Source organism: Calonectris borealis, chromosome 6, assembly GCF_964195595.1.
Source record: "Calonectris borealis chromosome 6, bCalBor7.hap1.2, whole genome shotgun sequence".
Lineage (NCBI taxonomy): Eukaryota > Metazoa > Chordata > Aves > Procellariiformes > Procellariidae > Calonectris > Calonectris borealis.
In genome coordinates, this window is record NC_134317.1 from 21,111,119 (window position 1) to 21,137,051 (window position 25,933).

Sequence of the window (25,933 nt, forward strand, 5' to 3'; positions counted from 1 at the left end):
CTTCTGCATTTTTGAATTTATGGTTATTATCCACAGCTTCATCTTCCTTCACTCTCCTTACCCACAACACTTTGCAGGTCTGTCAGGAACTGGGAGAACATCTTGATGCTGCTAAAGGAGCATGCAGAAATAAGCAGATAGAGAGTACAGAGGAGAACCCGCTCTTACTGTCAGCTGTACCTTTTACTAATGTGTACAGGACATAATGTATTTTTAACTATTCCCAGGCTGGGCTATTTGAGATCCTGGAGGAAGTTAACACAGTCTACAACTAATCCCAGCTACAGAGATATATTTGTTTGTTCCTTGTCTTTCTCTTAAGACATATAATGGTAGTCTGTTTCCAGATTGTATGTATCATTGCTACAAGATGAAAAACCATATACTCTACTGCAGATCCTGACTTTTAGGTCCAGGGGCAAACTTTTTACTTGAATGGATCTGTTTGAACTAGCATTTCTGTCTCCAAGTCCCTGGCTTGCAGAGCACGTGAAAATGAGGACTGTGTATGACTGCAAATCAGAAGGGGAAGTACACCTCTTTTAGGAGTTTAAACTCCTCATGGAGCACAACTATGCTATTAATGGTCCAGTTGTGTTATAGCCTCGCACATGTAACTCAGGCACATTACTTTTCTCTCACAACACGTAACTCTTCACTCTGCTCTTTCTGCATGAAAACTTTCAATTAGTCTTCAGAACAACAAAACTGTTTTTTTCAGTTCCTTCCTCAAAACCTGGCTTTTCTGTGGTGTCTGCCACAGACTTCTAATTGACAGCTGTGCAGCAGAGAACTATCATAGCAATCCCAAGCACCTCAAGCAACAGTTTTCATTGTGGTAGTTTTATATGAACCAAGATTTACACAGAGTCTCCATATGCTACATATATAGAGAGATATATTTTATACATACATATATAGATACATGTTTACGTATGTTATATAGCTATAACAGAAGCAAAGAATATGGTTACAGTCCTTTATTTCACTAACTCAGATGGATGCTACCTGGTTATCTACAACCATCTCTGCTGCAAAATTGTACTTGGAACACGTCGTTTGTCATATCCAGTCTTACTGCTACACTGAAATCAGGAAAATTCAGTTATGTTCTCAAGTTCAGGCAAGCTCAAGGAAGCTATATCTTCCTTACACTGAGGTAAATAACAAGTAACTCAACGGAAGTTGAAGGATTCACAATATGGAAGAGTATAAATCAGTTCTGTTAGATGAAAGGATGTTTCTCTATATTTAGTGGCTTGATGGCTCTAACCATCATATTTTGTGATTAAACTTTTCTAATGTAGAAAATTATATTCTATTTTGTGCAAAAGATTATTCACTCACTTTTTTATTGATATAATATGGGTCCAGGTCTTCCAAAGGTTCAGATACCATTCCTGGAGGTATGTCACCGTAAATAAATGGCAGTGTCTTTCCTGCCTCCAAGTCACTGTTTGGTTTTGGACCATTTTCGTCATCATCATCTGTATGGTCTTGCTTGGGCTTTTTAGCTTTTTCTTCTGCAGAACGCTTTTCAATAGCTGCGAGAGAATCTCTAGTAAAATAGCGGAAGCTTTCAGGTCCTGGTGGTACCAGCAGTGCCTGTGCCATGTTTTCATCCTGCAAATTTAATTAGTTTTAGCCTCTTGCATAAGAATGACCTATAAAAGAAAATTAGATGATTTAGGAAAACTAGATTGTACCAACCCCAATATTTGCTCAGAAACACTTTCCAGGCCTGAAATAGAAGCAGAATATTTCAAAACTGAATAAAAGTTAAAAGCAACAGCTCAAGAATTTATTTAGGTATTTTATAAATTATTTTTCAGCTTTTTCCTGCTGGTGTAGAGAAAGACACTACTGCTGCCCATAAACACTACTTTGCCTATGTCCTTGGACTCTCCCAGTTAGAGCAAAATACTGATACAAACGTTTTAACAGTATATCTTTTTTTTAAGAGGAGTATAAATGCATATTCTATGAAATACTCTTGAAAATTGTAAACCTATATTTTACTAGTTAATACATTTTATCCCATATTTTTTCAGCTATCAGTAATCCAACTCTATAAAAGTAAATATTTTCATTAAATGAAAAAAAGTTTTTGTACAATTAATGCTGTTTAAATGACAGCAACTCAATTATGGGAGAAACAAGCATAATTCTTTCTTACTGACAGTTTACTGTGCTGAAGGTGAATGTTAGATTCCAAAGCAGATTAGGTTGCATTTATTGACTGTCTGTGAGCTGTGAATCAAAATCACAAGCCTTTTAAGTAAAAGGAAACAGGATGTACGATCAAGACCATGTGGGAAAAAAATGCTGCTCCTGATTTTTTGCAAGGCAAGTGTCGCAATATTATTTCAGACTAAAACTAGTTTGAAACTTAAGAGTCTGGTTCTCTATGAATGTCTTTGGTGCCAGTGCTAGCTGATGTAGTCCCTGCTGCTTTTGCCTGCTCTCTGCACCAAACTCTCCACTGAACAACACGTCTCTTTATGAAGCCCTGCAGTGCATCGGCTGAAAGTAATGTTCTTTGCTTTCCTCCAAGTCCTTCTGCATCAAGACCAGCACAGTGGAGAGCTTTGAATGGCTGGAGGGAGGGAATAGCAGAAGGAAGGCAGATCTGGTTAAGGAGCAGTGCCAGCAAGTAAGAAATGATAGCCTTATTTGATGTCTACTTTGCAAAAGTTTGTGGCATAGTGTAGCAATAGTTTTAATTATAAAAACCAATTCCTAAGAGTGAGTTTCAGTGCCTGAAATGAGTTTTAACTGTGTTTTCTGTACATGAAGCCATGTAATCTTCCCTACGTTACCTCATGAATGTGCAACACCTGTATTCTGGAGTTGCCACGTGTAGATTTGAGACATAATATTGTATTCATTTGTATTCATTCAATAGTCTTTCTCCTAAAGCTTCTTGCCTGTCTGGAGTAGTTTGTAGAAATTGCACACACATACACACAAAGTGCCACATTAATGATTTTATGAAATAATGGATTCCTTTTCAAATGACCCCCAAAAAATCAAATCCTGTATGAAGGTAGAGGGGGATGTTAAAAAGTGCTTGAAGAATCTACAACAGAAAACTGGAGGAAAGAATTGAGACTGCATATTCCTAAATCTGAATTACCAATCCAATGACATGGTGGGTAAACCTGCTTCTGTGCTACCTCAAGTGTTTATCTGTGGAGTGGGTTCACAACACAGTATCAGTGTGTACAATCAGCACTGAGATCACTGAAATAATTTAGTCAGTAGATTATAGCACCAAGCTTCTAAGTAACACAAGACCAGAACCGAGATACCTGACCATAAATTCATAAATAAAATATACTGTAATGTAGACATGGAGAAAGCTTTTCTCAAGGCAGAGCCTGGAGAAACATGAGTTAATGTAATGTGTAGAATCACAGGGATCCTGGAGGGGATGGAGGTACTGATGCAGTATAAATTGAAAAATAAATTGTTAAGCCAGCCAGAGTCTCCAGCAGGCAACTTATCACATGTTGCTGTACTGAAACTTCTGCTACTATTTTTAGTTTGTACAAGACGGAAGCCTTTGCTGATACTTTTTTATTAATGTAGCTCCCAATTATAAGGATCCTAAACTCAAAATCATCCTTTATTTGAGAATTAAAAACACACACATTCTCTGGATACAGTCCACACTCCTTTGATTATTGCTTTTGCCCATCCAGGATTAATAAACTAAGAAAATGTTTGAGGTCTCCCTTTGGTCTTTCTGAATAATTGATTTTCCTTTATTACACATTTTACAGGTCTGTGATTCAAGTTGTTGACCTAGGTGCCTTTTCTATGAAACTAGTCTTAAAAGGTGCACCCTCTTAGAATCATAGAATCATAGAATCATTAAGGTTGGAAAAGACCTCCAAGATCATCAAGTCCAACCGTCAACCCAACACCACCATGCCCACTACACCATGTCCCTAAGCGCCTCATCTACACGTCTTTTAAATACCTCCAGGGACGGCGACTCAACCACTTCCCTGGGCAGCCTGTTCCAAGGCCTGACCACTCTTTCAGTAAAGAAATTCTTCCTCTTAGAGTCATCAGTGGGTCCATCCTCTCTTTATAGTTCAGTGCATTTGGTTAGGCTGCTTTTCATCCGTTAACAGTTACGGTTATGAATGCTGTAACAAAATACATTGTCCTAGAACATTGTCCTACACTAGAAATGTATTATTTGTATTGCTAGAAGTCCACAAAGGGGACAATGAATGACTGGGAAAAGTAATATTAGCAGACTTGGGTTTCACTGTATTTCTCAGACAGTCATAAAACATGCTTTAAAAAAGTTTTCTTGACAAGTTGGAAACATCACTTGAGGCCTGCCTCCACTACTGTCTAGTGCAGTTATATCTTTCCTGACTGCTGCTATTACACAAGAAGTTTCTTCCTAAACTAAATATATCAAGTGTTTTCATTCAGATTACAGAGCTTAATAGAACAGCACACAAATACGTGTTTCATTACTGTTGCTATACATGCAGTAGTTTAATAGAACTATGAAAAAAAAGTAATTCTGATCCCTGCACTGAGCCCTGAGTAAGCTCTTAGCAACCCTTGAACTATGAAACACTTGGTTTTTAGTGATAGCTTCCCTCTTCTTCCTTCACTGGTTTGAAAATTGATTATCCTGTGACTAAATTGCTACAGCATGAATGATACTGGGCAGAATTCAGACAAACAGAGAATTCTGTCTTTCTAATAATTTCAGAATAGCTTTCATTAAAAAACTATCTTTAAATAGTCTCAAAAATACATGTAAGATCTGAGTGGTCCAGGCCCCTCAGTACCTGATACTACTCAGCAAAAAGAATTTCAAGTATTTTAAATACAATTTGGGCCTAGATACCATATGTATAATCATAGAATTGTTTAGGTTGGAAAAGACCTTTAAGATCATCAGGTCCAACCGTTAACCTAGCACTGCCAAGTCCACCACTAAACCACGTCCCTAAGCACCACATCTACACGTCTTTTAAATACCTTCAGGGATGGTGACTCAACCACTTCCCTGGGCAGCCTGTTCCAAGGCTTGACAACCCCTTCGTTGAAGAAGTTTTTCCTAACATCCAATCTAAACCTCCCTTGGCACAACTTGAGGCCATTTCCTCTCGTCCTGTCGCTAGTTACTTGGGAGAAGAGACCAACACCCACCTCACTACAACCTCCTTTCAGGTAGTTGTAGAGCATGATGAGGTCTCCCCTCAGCCTCCTCTTCTCTAGGCTAAACAGTCCCAGTTCCCTCAGCTGCTCCTCATAAGACTTGTGCTCTAGACTCTTCACCAGCCTCGTTGCCCTTCTCTGGACACGCTCCAGCACCTTAATGTCCTTCTTGTAGTGAGGGGCCCAAAACTGAACACAGTATTCGAGGTGCGGCCTCACCAGTGCCGAGTACAGGGGCACAATCACGTCCCTACTCCTGCTGGCCACACTATTTCTGACACAGGCCAGGATGCCGTTGGCCTTCTTGGCCACCTGGGCACACTGCCGGCTCATGTTCAGCCGGCTGTCAACCAGCACCCCCAGGTCCTTTTCCTCTGGGCAGCTTTCCAGCCACTCTTCCCCAAGCCTGTAGCGTTGCATGGGGTTGTTGTGGCCCAAGTGCAGGACCCAACACTTAGCCTTGCTGAACCTCATACAATCGGCCTTGGCCCATTGATCCAGCCTGGTCTACAATTCAATAGATTTCATTAGAAAAAATAAGCTCCAATTTATTAAAGACATGCTTTTGCATAAATAAATCCATTTAGTTGTATTTGAGCATTGCATTCCATAAATCCTTATCCAGTTTTCCTTCACTCCCATCCTTTAAATAATAAGATTGACCAATAAACACTATCCATATGTTCTTAATTTTATGTATATCTCAGTTAATTATATTATGTCTATGGATAACTTGTTAAATTTTATTTTTGAGTGTAATTATCTTCTTATAATTTACACAGAAGATGACTCAGAAAGTAAGTGAAGTATCTGTGCTAACGATGTCAAATTAATTTCTGTGTGTCTCTGAAAAAGCTAGAAGTGGCCTGAAGTATCTATTCTTACGATATCTTAAATCGGGCAAATGGTAAAAGTGAAAGTATCAGTGTAAGAACCAGGCGGATACTATGATTATTTATTAAAATCATCAAGTTATCTAACAAGTTATTTGCATTCTGCATGAAATGATCCACACATACCCTTCAAAATTTTTAAGGTGGAGAAATAACAAATCTTGCAGCGTTTCTTATGGGCTATTTTTTAGCTTATACAACACTGGCATCAGAGTTATTTTCCTTCTAAAACCTTGAAAAAGCTGACTACCTAGATTTTCATTCCATTAAAACTGAAATACTGGCACACAAACATCTATTTGGTTAGAGTTGGAATAAGTGCAAGGCTAGCAAATGGAATCTGTAAAATGATCAAATATCATAATTTTCTTATGCTAATCTTTTATTTGAGAGGTTGTAATTTGGGAATTATATCTTCCTCTGTGCCAAGCACAGCAATAGCCTCTCAGATGCTAAAATCTGGATTAGAAACTCTGCTCTAAATCACTAGTGTTAATAAGACTAGCTGTCTCACATTAGGCCAGTAAAGATATTTGTCCAAATCAAAAAGGTGGGGCTCCTATGGTAGCAGAAACAGAAAGAACAGGGCTAGTGGCACCACTGCAGCATCAGCTAGAGATTATTTTCTGCAGCTTTAGAAGTAAAAAGTGTAGCTGTTGTGTGCTGATGTCGTCAGAAAATTACCTCAACTCAAACTGCCACTGTCCTGAGGAGGAAAGGAGTACAGAGGGAGTGTATGCGGGAAGACTCTAAAGAAACGAGTCATCATAACTCCCTCTCTTAATATTTGGGAAGTTGTTTTGCAAAATTCAGGTATTATTTTTCTGGAAGTGAAGATAAGTTATGTTTAAGTTACTATGCTCTGATCAAATTCCAAATTGGGTAATGCTTCATTCAATTTATCCTAAAAATAATAGGATGGATAAATATTAGTTTGTTGTGAAGTTGATCTAAAATGGAAGATTTTTATTGAAATTTCTCATGGCATTTGTGCTCAGAGGCTAATTTCACAAAGAAAAACCTATCCTCTTATCTGCTGAAATGCTCTGAAGTATTTTTTTACAGTTATTGATTATTATCTTTTCATAACTGACATTTACCTTGTTTTTCCTGGCATCTTTACACTACTTTTTACTGCTTTAAAAATATTTGAATAAGAAACAGAACTCCGAAAAGAAAAAAGGAGCCCCAAAATGTCACTGCTGTAATTCAAAGTGGTAAATGCAATGTAATGCAGAGTTAATTGAGATATCTAAAGAGATATCCAGTCAAAACCATCCATGCGTCCTAAACCAAGGAATCCATGAATGTCGGTTCCTCCAAAAGTAGGTATTTTCAAGGAAGGGAGTGAATTCCTCAAAGCTGAAAATAGCCTCCAGCATTAGCACCTGCTCAGAACCTGCCTCTTCTTTAAACTGTAATCTATTAATTTAAACTATGATAATTTGTGTTTACAGGTCGTAACTGACTAATATGTAGAATTTGTTTTCCTTTTTTCCATTCCTTCCAACATTTATCATTCATCTATTTTGTCATTTTCCTTAGACTATAATTTATCTGTAGCAATGACTATATTTTTTTTCTGGATTTGTACAGTCAGCCTCAGTAGTCTGTAGGCATTAGTGTTACATAACTATTCAAAATAAAAATAATGAAATCACCACCAGGTATTTATTAAGAAAATTAATAAATCACACAAGACAAAAATACTTACTTGTTATGAGAATATGAAATCAACTAATAAGGGTATGTAACAGAAATAATATTTCCTTAATAAAACCTTACTTTAAAAAGATTTAGAATGCGGTAGTGGTAAGTGGCTGAATATGAACTGGTAGTTCACGTTGGCTGTAACCTGACCAAAGAACAGTAAATACAGGAAATACTAATTCATTAATACTAAAGTGGTTTTTCAGGGATGTTACATGCAATTTTATTTAATGTCCTCAGTAATTACTTGCAATAAGGTGTGAAAGCACGTTAACTAAATCTTAAGAACCCCAACCTCAACAAAAGAAAGTACTGTAAGAGTTTGGAAATCTGGGCAGAATATAACGCATGAGGTTCAATCTGACTGGTGAAAGACTAGGCAGATGGGAAAACACTCAAAACAGATTAGATTAGAGACTGGAAAGCAATCTCAGACCTGTCTGAAAGATCCAGAAGCTGCTTCTTGGGGTATGTTTGGACACTGCTCTCTCTCACCAAGACATTGCTATGGGTAGTCTTTCCCCCCACTTATTTGCCCATTTGTGCCCACTGCCGTTCCACACTCATCTCTTTTCTTCCCTCTCTACCTCACTGCAACATTTGCTTTTGAATTAATTTGTTCCTATTTCTTCTGTCCTCCTACCTAGGAGTGGAAATAGTGGCTTATGATTCTTACATCAAGGCTAACGTATGCTGTATCTAGTAAACTGGAGTAATCAAAAAGAGGTAGGTTATGTAAAGAAATGAACCTGGATTCCTCAGATACATACCTGCAAGTTGTAGAACCCCCAAAATAAATTGTTTGATCTATTTATTTATAAAAATTGACAAAAACCTCTAGGAATTCTTTAAATGCAGGCCTGCCTTCTATTTTCTTTAACACCATAAGTTGCCTCCGAGAAGGTGTGAAAAGAGATCAAGTGTGAATACTTGAAGTATTGGACAAACCTGAAGAAGGCCAAATGAAAACCATATGCAATTTAAGAGGAAGAGGAAGGGTCTCTTTCTTAGCCCATCGACCTAGTTGGAATACGGTACTTACTTAATATTTTGCAAATACCTTCCAATGTTAAAGATCCTTACATTCTAATGGAAAATAGCTACAATACATGTAACACAAATTTCTACAGCTAGACCTCATTAAAGAAGTTAGTTTCATTTTCCCACTGATATTTTAATGAAGATATATAGCACTATATCAAATGGTCATCTTAGGAAGTGAAACATTATTTCTGGCTGAGAAGAAAAGATGGTCTTACCTTTATTTTTCTAAGAAATGCCAAATCTCAGAATTTAGCCACTGGACCTTTTGCTCTCATGAAAACAAAAAGGCTGCATTTCTAGCAGAAAATGGAATTGGTAAGAAAAGTTTCTCCTTGGGAGCTGAAGCTTCTTCAAGACTGAAGTTTCTTCAAGACTCTCTCATTCTTTGTTCCTGTGTCCAAAGCTTCCCAAAATTAATTGTGGTAGACAAAGATAAGTACATATTCACATAGAGACACATTTTTCCAACCTAAGAGCAAAGAGACGTAGGAAAAGCAGGATGGAACATGGGTTAGTCCACAAAACCTAACATAGACCAAAAGTATGTTTAAGAATATCCTTTAAGTAATATGAGTTTCAAAAATTCCATTTATTCTTTTACCTGCACGCTTTAACTAAAAGGGAAAAATGGGTCTTGTTAAGATTAGTGCATGACTAGTGCAGTCTTTAGTAGACACAGGATAACTGTGCCCAGGCTAACAGGAGTGTTCTTATCTGTCACTTAGTAATGATACACGGCACAGTGTATCATTTCTCCCCACTGGATTTACTGTCTTTAACCAGGAATAGAAGTTAATTCAGTCTATATTTGCATGAAAATATGGATACTTCTGCATGTCATTTATCTTAGAGAATGTTGGTATAAATGTTTTTCTTTGTGTGACAAAATTTTTCTTCCATTTCAAGCAATGTAGTAGCAGAAAAAGATAATTTCTTCTCCAGGTTCTTTGATTTAAAGATTGCATCATTATAAGAGCTGACCAAAGGTTGGCTATGGCTTCCTCAGTCTTTAAAGCTTTAATAATCTGAGTATCGAGTTCATTAAATTTAAATAGTTTACTTACAGCTTGCAAACTTCAGTCTTTAGCCATTGAGATTGAGATGAGATGTCTTTGAGACATTTATTCTCATTTGAACTAGATATGTTTCTGGCTCTTTTCATACCTTTTAATGTTGTTATTTTGATTTTATTCCTAGAGAAGAAAAGAAAAAGACGACATCCCTCTTTTTTAGATCTCTAATCCTGCCAAAGCAGCCCTTAATAATATTTTTCTCCAAATGTAGTGAGAATGAGCAGCCACCGTAGAAACTCTGTAGACAAAATAAAGAAAGTCTGTGTAGACACAGATTGGGTCAAAGAGAACACAGAAGGTGGGAAAACAGAAAGCGAAAGCTTTCTACTAGGCCACTGCTTCTCTTATTTATAAAGATAAAAGATCTCCAAGTACTCCTACAGAAAATATATTTAAAATACTAACTTAGAATTTACCTAGTACTAGTTACTATTAATCTAGAATTACATTTTCACAAAGATACAATAAGTGATACCACAATTAGAGCTTGTATTTGTTTAATAATGTAACGATTTTTTGCTAACAGCAAACTCTTTCAATGTCCTGGTCATTTTGAGTAAGGGACTGACTCAGCACATCTTACTGTGGCAAGTCACTACTGGAGAGGCTCCACTGAAGACATCTGAAAGCTGTGTCTCCAGTACTACCCTCAGGGGATCATGGCTCTCATACTGCCACCAGTGATACTCACCCACCAATGCGTATTTTCCACTGAATGCAGCTTTCCCTGAGGGTACCTAGGGGATTTCCTCATCCCTTTGCCTATGGGGTGCATCTGGATTCTGCCTCTGAAGTAGCATTGTGGCTGAAATCTGATCTCATGGTCAGATACAGTGCAAATAAGCAAAATGGGTAAGTAAGTGCTGTTGCTTGCAGGCTTTAAAATAATATGAAAAGGATAGTATAGCTTCCTAATAAAAGACTAGTCGTTGATACTAAGCATTCATATGACATTTATTTTCAAAAGAGGGGGTGTAACTTCTATCCAGTTGTTAAAATATTTGCCAGTTTGCAAAATATTGAGGAAACCATCTTTAATGTGTGTTGAGGAATTAATATTTAATGTGAAAATTGTTAATAACACTAGCAGTGCAGGTAATTTAAATAAATCTGTATTTTGAATTAGAGCACAAGGAAGTCACAGAGAACCTTATTTTCCCATGTAACCCTATATCACCTAGTCTCCATCTCCCTATTTATTATATCCTACATATGTTTGTACTGGCTGTATCTCCAATGGATAAGGGATGCAGCATTGTACCTACTAATGCTATACATCATGGTAGTATAGTAGTATCAATGGTAGTCACCAAAATTGAAGGAAGGAGGTTGGCAGCATTGTGAGCCCTTTGTCCTGAATTTATAATAGGCCTAGGCCATGTCAGATTAATTTCATTACAGAATTTCAATTAGTAACTTACCTCATATAGTTTTAAGCATCGTTTTTCTGTATAATGCAGATCTTTGCAATACATTGAAAAAAATGTTTTCCTTTTTTTTTAATCTAGTGTCTTTGGTTCTCACCCCAAGACTAGAAATTTCCATAGGCAGGTCGAGACTATATAGTTTTACTGTAGTTGAAGGTGACGATAAAGAATTATTTTGGCTGATATCATGTTGACCAAAATTGTTTTTATTTGGGGTAGATTATCCTGATTCAGCTGATATCAGCATGATTCCAAGACTGAATCATAGGTAAAATCTCAGGCCTAGTCAGAGGTGATTCCTGATGGACAGACTCTATATATTTTTTCCTGTGGGACTCTTTCCTGAACTCTTCTGCCTATATGGCCAGCATTTATTTTAAGACTGGTTGGAATATCCTTCAAATTCTCAGACATGATATTGCTTCAAAAAAAGTTTCAAACTATATCCTCATGCACTTAAGCTCCCTTTCAATGTAATGATGAGCTGGAAAAGATAGTTGCATAATATTGTCACGTTGTCCCATGGCAAAATGTGTTGATTCCATCTGAAATGTGATTTAGAAAAGAAATGGGGCTATTCAAAATTAGACACTCTTATAAAGACCGTTATAGGACGATACGCCAGTGATGGCTTCAACTAAGTGAAATCTCATGTTAGAGACAAATGCCAGACAATGAATGGAAATCTTGGGCAACTATAGGGATATTTGAAGTGTTAAGTGATTACAAAAATCTTAACCCAATTTTAGATTAACAAGAAACAGCATTATCCACAAAACTGCTTGTCCAGATTCAGAATTATTTGTTGCATGTTCCCCATACTCTAGATTCAACTAATTCCTAATGTGTTTTGTACTCAAAATTTAAATGTGCTGACACGTGAAACACTGGAACATACACCAGTATCCATTGTGGAGGTGTTAAAGAAGTCACAATAAAATATCAGTTAGCAATATCTAAATACATCGCAGTATCGATTTGCTTTGTAAAAAAAAAATAGAAAGCTCTGTTTGTAAAGTAATACTCTTTTCTGAATTTTTCTATGGAACTTATGAAAATGCATTTGCAACACAAAATATTGCTTATGAACGTAAAAAGAAATAACAAACTAAACTCAGAAAATTAACTGAATCATTAAGAACCATGCAGCTGGAACACTTACTTTCCCAGTCTTACTAAGCCCCAGAAACTAATCAATACAAAATATGAAAGAATAAACTTTGTATAGCACAAGATTAATGGATTGTATTTAGACTTTGACAGTTGTCTAGGAAACTGGAAGGGAAAAAATTGGAACTTCTGGCTGAGAGGCTTACACACAATTCTCGGCTGAATGTGATCGTTACTACACAAGGAGGAAAATGCACAGAAAATCAACATGAAAATAGAGTGCTTTATACCTGTGGTTTAACACAACCTATGAAAAATGTACATGGATTTTTCCAAGGCGTTCATTCAGGCATCGTGGAAGTGCCTAATAAATCTTAACCAAGCCCTAAGTTTGGAATGTTTTCCAAATGGATTATGGAAGTAAGATTTTGATCTAGTCACTACGTGTGTAATAAATCCAAAGGAGCACAGCCTATGAGGTACAAGTTCTACCACCTCTTTAAAAGGTGTCTCTTGTCATGTTGAAATTTAAGTATATTAACTAAATATTGTACTAACTAGAGGCCTTTAGCTTTAAGTAATATACACTACAGAATGATAGCTAGTGTTATAGCAGCTACTAGAATTCTAGTATCCTTCCTATTATAACGCAAACTAAAGCAACTTGATATGTAGGAAATACACGGCAAGTAGCTTAAACTGGTGTTAGTAAAAACCTTTCATACTCAGTTACAGCTTCACTTGGTAGGAAGAAATTCCTTCCTAACACAGGTTGAATTTTTTTTATATTGCTTTTGGTCTGAACTTCTGTTTCAGGTCAGAAAGAACCTCATAAAAGCTTAAGCTTTTTAATTAATTTTTAACTTTTTAGTTGCATTTTTTACTGTAAAATGTATTCCATGATCCGTCTTTGTTGGTAGAGTAAGTGAATGGTAATTTTTTGTAGGAAGACCTTACCAAGACTGGTGACCACTTTAAAGTTTAGCAACAACTTGAAAACAGTTTTGGGGTGGGTTGGCTGGTGGTTTTGGTTTGTTGGGGTTTTTTTGTAATGGAAAGAAATCCTTTTGGGATGGATAATGAACAAATGAGAGACCAGAAATTTTTGTGACCTAGAATTTAACTTGCTTACTCCTGTTTAGGATTACAGTCATAGTACGCACATATCATGGTTACTCAAGAGCATATGGTGCTCCTACTCTATATTTATATGAAGCAATACAGTCCCTGCCTGAGCTGCTCTTATCCCTAGTCCCTCTGCTTTACCTCGTCATAAGACAAGGAAAATCAAGCAATAACACTATCACAATAATATACTAGGGATTCCAGTTGTCCATAAAGAAAATTTTGATGAAAGCAGATGAACAGGTTGTAAGATACCAGCTCCAATATCAAGGTCCTATGGGAGGGCAGTCAATACCAAACTTAGAGAGAGATGTCATTGGCAGTGTGCTTCAGAGCTTTTAATCAGGAGTGGTAGCCGTAATGAGTAACAGCAGCTTTCCCCTGAAGAGGATGCAGTTTCCTACAGATAGATTTTATGGTGGTTGACACTTGATTTGATGGGCTCACTGAAGCCACAGCTCAGAGTGTGTACATTTGTTCTGTAAGCAGTCTGAACTAGGGAGCATCAATTTTGTTATGATATTTTAAACCTTTTATTTATTCAAGTGAGGATGAAAAAACAATATTCCCTGCAAATGCAACAGTATATATTACTGATTAACAGCTATAAGGTGAAAAAATAGAGAAGAGTTACACTGAGTGGCAAATAAGCTAATTAGACTTTTGAAAGTTAAGTTTCTAACTTCTAACTAGAATTTTCTGGTAAAGAACGGAGTAACTGTAACTTCCTGAAACTAACTCTCCATAGTCATTTTCAGAGTTCAACAAATAGGTCATCTTAACAAATGAAGTACCAAATATCAGAAAATTGCATATTTTTTTTTCCCTTAGGTTTAACTCAAGCAGTTAAGCAATTTTTTCCTTTGTCACCTTACGGCAAGAACAGCATTTGGGTAAAAGGGGCCAGGATTTGCACTTTAGAGAACAACGTCACCACTTCCTTGCCTTGTACAAAGAACTCCCTAAGTATCTGCTATTCTCTGATCCATCAAAAGTTGTGGGACTCCAACAATGTAATTAATGTATAGCATACACATAGCAAATTATACAGTCAGCAGCAGAAGAAAATGGATACCATCAGTCAGAAAGTTCCATCTTACATCCCACCATCCTTTTTGCTTCTAAAATCCTTAGTCTTCTGAGGGCAAATAAATTTATCTCCATGCCTAATCTTCATCACAAGTTAACTCACCTAATGCTATCTGATGAAGAAAAAGACGTGAAAACACAAAATGCGTCATCAGCATATTGATTAAAACCCCCATACTTTCTATACTTTCTCTTTCCTTTGATCCCTCCTCACTCCAAGTTACCTGATAATAAAGGGAAATGACCAAATTCCCACTCTGACAGAATCTGAGAGGGCACAGGGGAATTGTTTCATGTTCTCCAATGAAAACATGAAAGTCTCTACCTCTGCTACCATCTAGTATTATCTAAACACAACTTTACAATACCAAGCTTAATTGGCACAGCTAAGAAAATCAGTATGGGCTCTTAACGTCTGCTCATTAGAGGGAAAAATCACAAGCTAACAACACATGCATAATTTCTATAAATATCAAGGCCTAATAAACAACATATCTGTTTAACAGGTGCTATGAAGCTTCAAATTACTGCAGCAGCTCACATTCTAGTCTTTAACAATCTTTCCTCCCAAAATGGAGATGTGTAAGAGAGCAAAAATTAAATATTAAACTGTTAGAGTTAAAAAGTTTCCTTCTGAAACTGTTTTCTTGACAAATCAATTATGAAAGCACAAACATGATATGGTTTTAAAACAAACATCATCATTATTATTATTTATTTATTTTGAAGTTACACAAGGACGCCACAGGCACATTGATTTGGCACCATAAAAAATACAAATTAAAAACTTCATTCTTTCATATCACTACAGGCCTCTCTTGCTACTCTGAGTACCACCCGAGACCCAAACCTGCTTTCTTTTTCTTATACAGATTGAGATGGCGATTTGTAAACAGTGGGCTCCTTACTCTATTGCATGGGTTTTTGGCATTTTTTTATTTCTACAGTTTTCTCTTGGAAATAATTTCCAGATTAATACTATGATAGCATATATAGTTTTAATGTGAACGTGTGTCTGTAGAACCACTACTGAAAAAAGAATTCACATATCAAAGTGGTCTTCAATAGATATTTTCCTTTTACCTTTAATAACTGACTGCTTTAATTATTACTGATAACAATGAATGAGACAATAGATAAATGGAGAATAACATGAAATACAGTAATTATTGTGCTGATTTCTTCAAACAGTCCTATTAAGAAGCATATATTAAGCTAGACAGTAATGTCACAGACAAAATGTGAACTGTATCGTTGGTGTGGACCTCTGGTTAATTAACAGTTGGTGAGCCCATCCTCTCATACACAGACACACAACCGTGCAAAAAATGGCACAGAAAGAAAATATTTCCTTACATATCATTTACAAAATCTAGCTAATACAGGAATTTCTTCAAATACTATATATATATAGTATATTTTATATAAAAAATATATATAAAAAATAGCAGTAACAAACCACATAGATTTTATTCCTGGATCATCAGAATCTGAGATGCTCAGAATCTTGTGAGACCTGGTGTTGCTGAGCCTGAATATCACCAGATTTTTCTTCTTAGGAAACAAGGTCACTTCTATAAAATGCTAGGAATTAATTTAGTATACCTTGACTATAAAATGATCTGATTTTGCAAGTAAGACTACTGCATCGCAACATCACATTAGGAGTAAGAGGCCAGATACCAGATTTAAGGAGGTTAAAATGAAAAAATCACACCATCATCACAATCAGACAGTACAAAATGGCTTTGAATTCCCCATTCCATCTTTGACTCTACCTTAACAGGGAATCCGACTCTGAAATATGGAAAAGATCATATTGCTAAGATTTATTATGGGTACAATTAAATGTTTTGCCAGCTTACCTGACTGAAAGAGAATGACAAATCACTGCAGAGCCCAGCATCCAGAAATAATACAATAATATATGTCTCCTCCTGAAATAGTCCAGATTTCCATCCACAAAGCTTTCCAAATTAATTATAATTTCTGTATTCTCAGTAGAAAAGAAAACACAGAGACCCTTCCAGAATCCTCTGTGATTCTGCCTCCGCTTCCTGTTCTCAGTCTCACTCTATGGTACCCAACATATATCAGAAAACAGCTTATTAGGAGAAGGGGGGGAAGGGTGGGGGAATGGAGGGGGAGAAGAAGTGAAAAAAATGCAGCACCTAACGTGGCAGCTCCACCTACTGGTAAAGATAATGAATACGTACGAAGCATCAGCTTACGAGGCATCTTTATCCCGGTTTATTCTGACCTACACTTCAAACAGCTCCTGTGTAGGGAGTCCCCCCAGGCAAGAAGCAGAACAGACCAACAAAACCACACTGATTATTGAATAACCCTTTTAAAGACTTTTTCTTAAAATAATTAAATTTAAAAACGGTTCTCTATATACATTCAGCAGAGCATTTACTTTTAAATATGCTGTTTCCTTTAAAAGTCCATGGGAAGAGAGGAATGTGTAAATAAGAGAGCATAGGCACTGCCTGCACCCCTAACTGGTGTATGCTGAACTTGCTGATTATCTTGATACTGTCTTATTCATTAAATACTACCATCCATTTTTGGCATCATGTTAATTTGGTTTGTGTTATGCACATAAAAAGTACTATGCTTATGTAAAAACCATGGCTCAAAGTCCTTCCCTTAGACAGGATTCCTGGGCACGTGCAGGAATTTACATCTGGTTACCTAGGATTCCTCTGGTCATCCTGGGAAGAATTATTAGAGCAGTGGCTCCAACATCGCCTGGTCCACAGGCAACAGTATTGAGTGAATAATGTGCTTCAGGCAACATATTATTTTGTCCTGCATGTCAGTTTGAGGAGTATTGTGTCTGTGGAAAGCAAGATGTAGAAACGCTGAGCAATGTCAGCGTGTGCAATATATTGATTCATAGCCTTGGGTTAGAGACCGCTACAGTTCCCAAGTAATTTAAAATCTAGCTACCAGCTTTGTTCAGTCATGTGGGATTTAATGAACAAACGTTATTCCACAAAGCAAGCAAAAAGAGTATGAAAGACAATGAATATTTTGCTATCTGGTAGCTCCTGTATTTTCTTTAAGTACCACTTCAGTAGTGGCTAGAGATAGCCCCACCCTCTGTCCCACTGGCCACATACTTTGTTTAGGAAGCGAGGGCTCCAGAGCAGCCAGCGTGTATCCAGCTGACGGCCGCTACCAAATCACAACTGCACAAAGCAGCAGTAGTGGTGACAACTGCCTACAACTGATGTCCCTTATCTCTAGTATCATACAGATATCCCTCTTTAAATTAGCATACTTAAACCACAATCCTTAAGCGTTTGTCTCGATTTGTGAGTAGTCCTGTTGATTTCAGTTAAGCTTGCTGCGTGCTTGACAGATATAAATACCAAATTCCTGAATTTGGCTAATAACAGCAAACAGAAATACATTTTCAGAGGATGTATGTATTCTGTACGTACAGAATAATCTCTGTAGATTCAGCGAAAGAGATGTTCCCCGGCTTGCAAATGCAGCTGCATTACTTTCCTTGTTTGTTTTTGTAAAACTGGGGCACACAGGGACACTCCTCCTGATCACACTGTTCAGGCAAATCCCCCCTTTCATTTTAAAGAGACTTTGAGGGTGTGAACATAAACCACAGTTTTATAAGAAAAAAAAAAGATGTGTTCTCCCTTTGATTTTAATATTTACATTTTCAACCTTTCAGAAGTTAAGAAGGAATGTATTTTTAATAAAAATGTTCATTGTCTCTAAAGCATTGGTTTTGCTTTCATAGGATTATGTAATTTAGCAAACCCATGAATGAACAGAAACTGGTGTCTTTTAAAACTGCTTAGGAACATTGTTTTGCAACCATTTTGTGTTTTGAAAATCAAATCAGTCCTTGGTAGGACTTTCATTTGCTTACATGCTGCACATTTCTTTTATTTATTATTTTTAATCTTAAAAATTTTTCTTAGTGGTCTTTGGAAGTTTTCTTTAGAAAGTCTTTATGCCTTAGTCCAAATACAATCATCATTTACTAACATCCTAGTTAAGGGTGGGTTATACATGTTGAATCTGTTTCTCCTGGAAAAATAAAGAAATTCTTATCTACATAACTATTTCAACCTCATTAAAAAATAGGAAGCATAGTCCTTAATACCAGCAGTGTAATTCCAACAGAAAAGGGTGTATAAAAGCAGTTTTGAACCTGACCTGGTTCAGAGATTTGATTCTCTGCTAAGTTTTATAGGAGCGTGTTCTTAGAATAACTAATTTTTGTGTGCTGATGTTCCAGAAGATGGTTAGATTAATGTCATATTACTAGACAACCCCCAGGCCTGCTTTTCTGTGGTAGTGCCCTTATATTGATTGCAATCTTCTGTGATGTACCGGTTGGCAAATGGCTATACATAATGTATTCATCTATACCAAGACAGCCTTCTCACAGGTGTAGGTCTGATATTAGAGAAGTATTGTGGCACTGATTTAAACAGTTCAATTATCAACCCCCACACTAAAAAAAAATCCAGAAAAGAAAAGTTTTGTTTGTAGAAATAATTATGCCACACAACATCATGGTAAGTATTAATTTATGAATATGGCTCACATATGGCTCATATTCTTCTTTAATCAATGTACAGGATTGCTGTATAGTGATTCAAATTCATTGAAACCAGTCAGAGTCTTTGATTTACTGAAACAGAGTTTGAATCATGTTCTTAAGAATTCCTTAGCACTTTTTTAATCTATCAGTGGAACAACAGGGCAGAAACAAGTAACTCTGCAATATGCATAAATATACATTTATACTATAAATACATCAAACCATCTATATGGAACAACCCCTCCACACATACACCTGAATTTTTAAACATGAAAATTTCATCTAAAAAAGTGATCTTTCACCACAAATATATATAAAATGTATATATTGGATACATACTACGTACATCAAATTTATACATACTGTGTTTACAAAATCTCTCTCCCTCCTTTCCTCTGCCTCACTAGATCCCACTGAACAGTCGACTGCCAGATCTGAAAATCAGAAGTGGTCATTTAAAAGACAACAACAAATAGACTCCTTTGACAAAAGTAATTTATAACAATGCCAGCCTGGCACTTGTTTCAATTTAAATTATTAGTACAACTTTTAATGAATCATCACTGAAAGTTCATTTCAAAAATTACAGTCAAAAATATAACTTGAAAAGCCCTGACATTTCTAAATAATCTGTTTGTCTGGGAATCCTGCCCCAGGTGCAGTTATGCTCTCCGTAATGACTGAATAAATACAAAGCTATTTAGTCACTTTTAACTAAACAGCTGAAACAGAAATGTTGAAGTATCTTAGCTGCAAAGAGAAAAATAATTTTGAAGTGTTAAACATGAATGAATACAGCCCCTGTATGAGGTCTCATATAAGGGCAAGCTCTGTACATAGCTCACATGTAACTTCTCAGCAATGCAGTCGTCAGCTTGTTTTAACATCAAATATTTTGTTTGATTAATACCATTATTTTTGGACAATAATTCTCTTCGGTAATTCTCGGGCACTTTTGTGATCACTGTACATTACACTACTCATAATTTGTCAAATTAACACGTACTTTAAAGCACCAAAATATAAGATATGTTTTCATATCTATTCCTTTGACTACTTACCTGTATTAGCCTTTGAAAGTGACCTAAATTGCAGTATTTAGGTAAGTGTGATGGATCTGACTTTAATTCAAGTTCAAGACTGGCTGATATAGGCGTATAAACGTATTTTTCCACCTTTCGTTTCTTTCTTTTTTCCTCCTTTTTGTCTCTAGAGTGCAGAATCAAAACAACTGCTTTTAATAAATTTTGTACCAGACTTACTAAAGCATATTTACAAGCCATGGACCTGCCATAGTGGCTTTCCAGCTAGTAATCTGCACTTTTACTTGAGAATCTATTTTTATTTGACTTAGAGTGGTAAGCAAAATTTAGGGAAGGCAATACACTGAACTGCAGTGGAAGAATCTTGTCTAACATTTAAGGAAGATCAGTGGTAGGCTTGCAAAGGAGTTTCTACAGTTTCTTTTTATTCAAAAACTTGTAGGTTGCACAGGTGGTATTTCAAAACTGGGAAAAAATATACAAAATGTGGCAAGCAGTCAAATGCTATAGAACAGAACTGCAGAGCTTCCTGGGGTAGAGGAGCCTGAGGATACGCCCCAACTCCACGTCCTTGCTGTATCATCAGTAATAACATAATATTCTCTTTGTATAGGATCACTTCAAAGTAGGAGGACTTCATAGTAACTTAAGTCTTTTATTGCTGAAATATTTTAACAGGCCATAGAGGATACTATCTGAAAACTTATGTGCTTTAACAATAATATCATAATAAAGATATGTGATCAGCAATCTGTACTTTAATGGTTGTAGTTTTCAATAATAATACAAAATTATTTTAACATTACTGTTACTAAATAATAGTTAGACCCTCCTATTCTTGTAGAAAAACAATACAAAGGCCATACTTAAACGGCCTGAGACAATGCAGTCCCAATAATTCCATCGTTTTAGTAAAAAATAAGGCTCAAAGCATAAACCACCCTGACCACTTTCCATATGTGCCTAAGTGCTTCCAAAATATTGACCTCTAATTACAACTTTCCTGTCATTCAAACGAACTACAATCACAATTACAAAATTATTGTGAGTTGAACAAGATGTACACAACAAACACAGCTTAGAGGTGTCTTAAAATATTTACATTATATAGACAGTGTGTATATATACCCACACACTTTGTGTATATATATGGAAACAGTAGGGATCTTGTGTATCTACATTTTGAATAAATAAGATCATCATGTGAAACTGATACCTGTTTAGTCCAGTGGTCTAACAGCGGCCAGTACCACAAGTTCAAGGTAATTAGCAGCAGACATTAGTAAAACAACTGGTCAATAAAAAGATTTTTTCTTATGCCAGTGATCCTCAAGCTAGAGGTGGGTCTAGCTGGCACACTACTTGGTTGCAGGAGCTGCACAGCCAACTTGGCATTGTTAATTACTTAGTGAGAGAGTTGGTGAAAAGATCCATAGGTTAACAGGAAAGATGTAGCTTTCCCACCATATATGTCCTAGATGTTTCTATCTTCTAGCATGCGGCAGGCACTGCATCTGCTGCCACTACAGAAGTAGTTTAGGAATTCCTGGGTGCTAGGAGCAATATTCCTTCTAATCTTGTTAATCTTGCATGATAAGACTTTTTCTTTTATGTCTATTTCAGCATAAGACAGGAGAATCATAGAAGGCAACGAATGCATAAGGAAATACTTTTTTGCATGAGATATAATATACCTTAAGAACTTACAGATGTACAGGCCAACAGCCTAGGAGGATTCTGAAAAACACTAGATATTTATGTGAGTAATAAGAATTAGAACAGGGAGCAGGCGCTGACTCAGATAATAAGAATTCAGTACCTAAGGCTTGCAAGCTTCTTGTGTAACGTACAGAACATAATGTATGTTTGTATCTCCATTCCCCATCTATGGAATTGGGATAATACTTCCTGACTTCAGAAGAGGCTATAGGATAAATTAATTTTGTTAGCCAACCGTGCTGTAGAGAACAAGACTGAAGAGGTGTTTTAATATTCCCTGTAATGTCCAAAGAGACCAGCCAGGCCTAGGAAGCTGTTATTTTAGGCACTACATATTCACAGAACACAGACCATGTTCAAAAGAATCTACTATATATATATGATGGACAAATAAACAAAGACGAAATGCAAGCAAGCATTTTCAGAGTGAACAAATACAATTTCAGATAGAGAGATTTTAAGAGGTGGACAAATGAATTAAATGATACCTCAGCAACAAGTGCAGTAGTGCTCTCAGAGCTAGTAACAAAATCTAATAATGTTCTCCCAGGACACCTATAAACACAGAGATTGCGTTCATATGTTTTCATTCCATTTATTGCTACTGAGTCATGTGGTTTAATTGGTCAGATGAAAGGTAATCATCACTTGGAAAGAGGGGAGGTTTTGTTAAGCAAACCTCAAGTTATGATTTATTTATTTGCTAGTCTTTTAAAGCTGGAATGCCTAGAAGAATTGCTCCGTTTAGTAACATATGCTTGCCAAGTTGATTTTGCATTAGAAAGTTTCTCTGCATCTCACAGTATGCCTAGCAGTTATTCGCACTGAAAATAGTACCGTTATAATTAAATCATGAAAATATGCTACACTGAGAGAGATGATACAAAATTTCAAACAATTGACTTTAATATGTTAAAGAAAAATAACTTTACCTTGGTCTGCTTTTGGCCAAGAACATGTAAACTGTTTGGTGCATTGAATCGTGAATTAAGCACAAGCTAATGCCTTAATGGTTCTGACTACAGGCATACTAGTGTCTCAGAGAGCAAAGATGGAAGAGATATGTGCTTTCAAAAACTGTTGTACACATTCCTTTTCAAAGCTGTCTTCGCCACTGGTCATTAAAAGTGACTTCAGTCTTAGCCCCAGGCAGGCAAGAAATGACTGGCTTTACATTTTGAAAATATTATGAATGTGATTTAAAGTATTCCCTTCTTCAAAAGTAATTATCAAGAGCAAACAGTTTTCATTACATAGAAAAATGTTCAGAAATCTTTTAAATTCCAAAGCTATCTTTCTTCTTAGGCAGAGGTAAAAAACCTGGTAGCCTGCATTAATACACCTCAGATGCAAAGATTTTAGATATGAAAGAAATGTAACAAAATTAAAAGATTGCTGATGTTTAGTCGTCACCAGGGTAATTTCTGTTAAAGTAACTCTGGAACAGGGTAAAAAATATGCTTCATATTTAGAATCATCTTAAAGTTCAGTTTCACTTTAATGAGTAATTTGCAAAGGTGACTCTCAGACTTTAAAGGCAAGAATGATAGGCTTTATGATTTCATCAGAACTAAATAACAAAGGCTGATAACTTTTGATTGAGATTAATTTATGTCTTTTAAAAAGATGACACATCGAGGAACCATGAACCTGTTCACTCTGGAGACCTGTCTTTTGCCTTAGCAATTTACGGATTCAGGTCTAGAGTTTGAGAGTTAAGAGATTATGGATAAAAAAGACAAAAAGGAAAAGTAAGGGTTCTAAATGTGTGAAATAGCTATTTCTTTGAGGCATGTAAAGGACAGGCGTAGATAAGTGTGTGTTGGCCAGAATAGCTACTGGCATTGTTCCTTCGGCTTAACATCCCATACACGGTGGAAACTGAAGTTTGACCTTTTGCTCCATCTCTTCTGGGTAAATGTTTTTGCATGATTTAATAGAATGGTTATTTTTTATGCAGATGACTGTTAGCCATGCTCTGAGAGGCAAAGAGAAATTTCTGGTATAAACGAGCTCTATCAGCATGGTTGAATAAGCAGAAAGATTCTTCTAGCTATCCTAGGTTTAAAACACTTAAATAAAAAAGCAGAAAATGAGGTTTGTTCAATGGATATTTGTTTTCATTCCTATGTAATTACTATTAATATGGTTAATAAAACCATGAATAAACCATGTTTGTAGGTGTTGAAGAGCTTTAGCAGATTTAGAATCAGCTTTGAGAGATTTACTGGAATTTGTTGATTCTCACAGTGATCTTCTGAATTTTTCATAGAAAAACTCTTTATTTTCTCACATATTTGTAACTAGGCAGGTTTGTGCCATTGACAAATGCAGTTTTTATAAGAAAATGTAAACTTAGAAAATTCCTGTGAATTTCAGCAGTTAATTTTTTATTGTCTTTGACTTACTGTGGCATTTTATTGTGGTACATGTGAGATATTATCATATCTCGTTTTTATTGTACTCTTCACAGAGGATACAGAAAAGCAAAGCTAGCTTTGCCTATAAGCTTTACCATTAAGATGTAATTGTCATATACCTACAGATTAAAGAAGTGAGAGAGTGATAGACTGTAGAAGGATTAAGATTACAGAATTTTTTAAAAAAAAAAAAAGTTTCTCTGAGTTTGGGAGGGAGAAAATAGTGTTTATAATGGAGCTGAAATGCATGTTTCTTCCCAGTACTCCTTGAACTAAATGGTTACTCTACAGCTAAGAATTATATATTAGTATTATTATAAGTAATAAAGATTTGTACAATCTCCAAATCTTTTGTAAATACTTTTATCTCACTTTTAATATTTCAGATTTTATTAATTCAAATGATCTTGGGTTTTTTAGATAGCACAGAAATTCTTGTTTGGTTTATGAAGTAGGTTAAATTCATACTCGAAATTTTAATGTTACATATTCCAGTGAAATGATTGTTTTGTGAAAAGTACATTCAATAAGTGACTTAATTAAAATAGGCTTTAGAATATCAGCTTCACCAATTTAGGCCTATAGTAGTCCTATATTCATTCATGGTGCATTTCCGTATTTATACAAAGTTGTCAAAGTGTATTCAAAACTATTTAATGTTACGTGCACTTTGGACTCGGCATTTTGAAGTGCGAGGTCTTCGTGGAACGCCACGATGCGCTTCAGCACCACGGACAGCGCCCACCCCCCTCCGTTTAAGCGCCGCTATGAAAGTGAGTAAGAATCTGTACTTTTCAGTGAAATCCTTTTTCAAGGTATAAATATCTTTTTTTTTTTACATAAAATAGTATTTTAGAGCAATGTTTCCTTAAAACAAGGTCAAATGAGAGTGTATTTTTTCGTAACAATAGGATTTCTAAAACGCTCAGTCCATGCTCACACAATAGGTAGTTTGACCTATTATCATCATTACTTGGACTATTTTAGTAATTGGAATTCTGTCATGGTCCGGGATCCCATTGTAGGGATTGAACAAGCATAGAAATTGATCTTTTTCCTGAAGAAGTGACACTCCAAGGGTTTGTGATAACCGCGATGAATGGTTTAAGCTGATACAAATATGAGTTGCTACTGAAAGGGATAGTCTCTCCAGCAACTTCCCTGTGTTGACATTAGTGATTTTTGTGATGAGTTAGATCATGGATCCTAATTAAAAAGTCCATGGTTTTCATCTAGATCCATTCCTAGTTAACTCTTGCACTTTTTCCTCCCCCAAACACTATGTTTTAGTGCGATGAAATTTTCCTCCACAGCTGAGAATTGTTGAGCCAGCCCTGCACGCAGGTGGCTGGTAGCTGTGTGAGGTGACAGAGCAGGTGTGAGTGATAGAAAACTTTTAAGGAAACAGAGGTAAAAGTAGACACACTCGGCTATACAGCATTCCAGTATATATATGCCTTTATACTGTAGTATAAGTTACTTTAGTAACAGTAAATCCAACA

General features: G+C 36.2%; 1 protein-coding gene across 1 annotated transcript in view; it reads right to left on the reverse strand.

The window, feature by feature from the left end:
* Positions 1-16,748, reverse strand: part of LOC142083905 (sodium channel protein type 2 subunit alpha-like) — a 76,564-nt gene extending 59,816 nt beyond the window's left edge. The window contains exons 1-3 of the mRNA XM_075153946.1: positions 16,533-16,748; positions 9,059-9,312; positions 1,348-1,664 (exon numbers count right to left, since the gene is read on the reverse strand). Coding sequence (XP_075010047.1) covers positions 1,348-1,614 — 267 coding nt within the window. The 5' untranslated portion in view covers positions 1,615-1,664; positions 9,059-9,312; positions 16,533-16,748. The remainder of the gene's footprint in view (positions 1-1,347; positions 1,665-9,058; positions 9,313-16,532) is intronic.
* Positions 16,749-25,933: the final 9,185 nt, after the last annotated feature.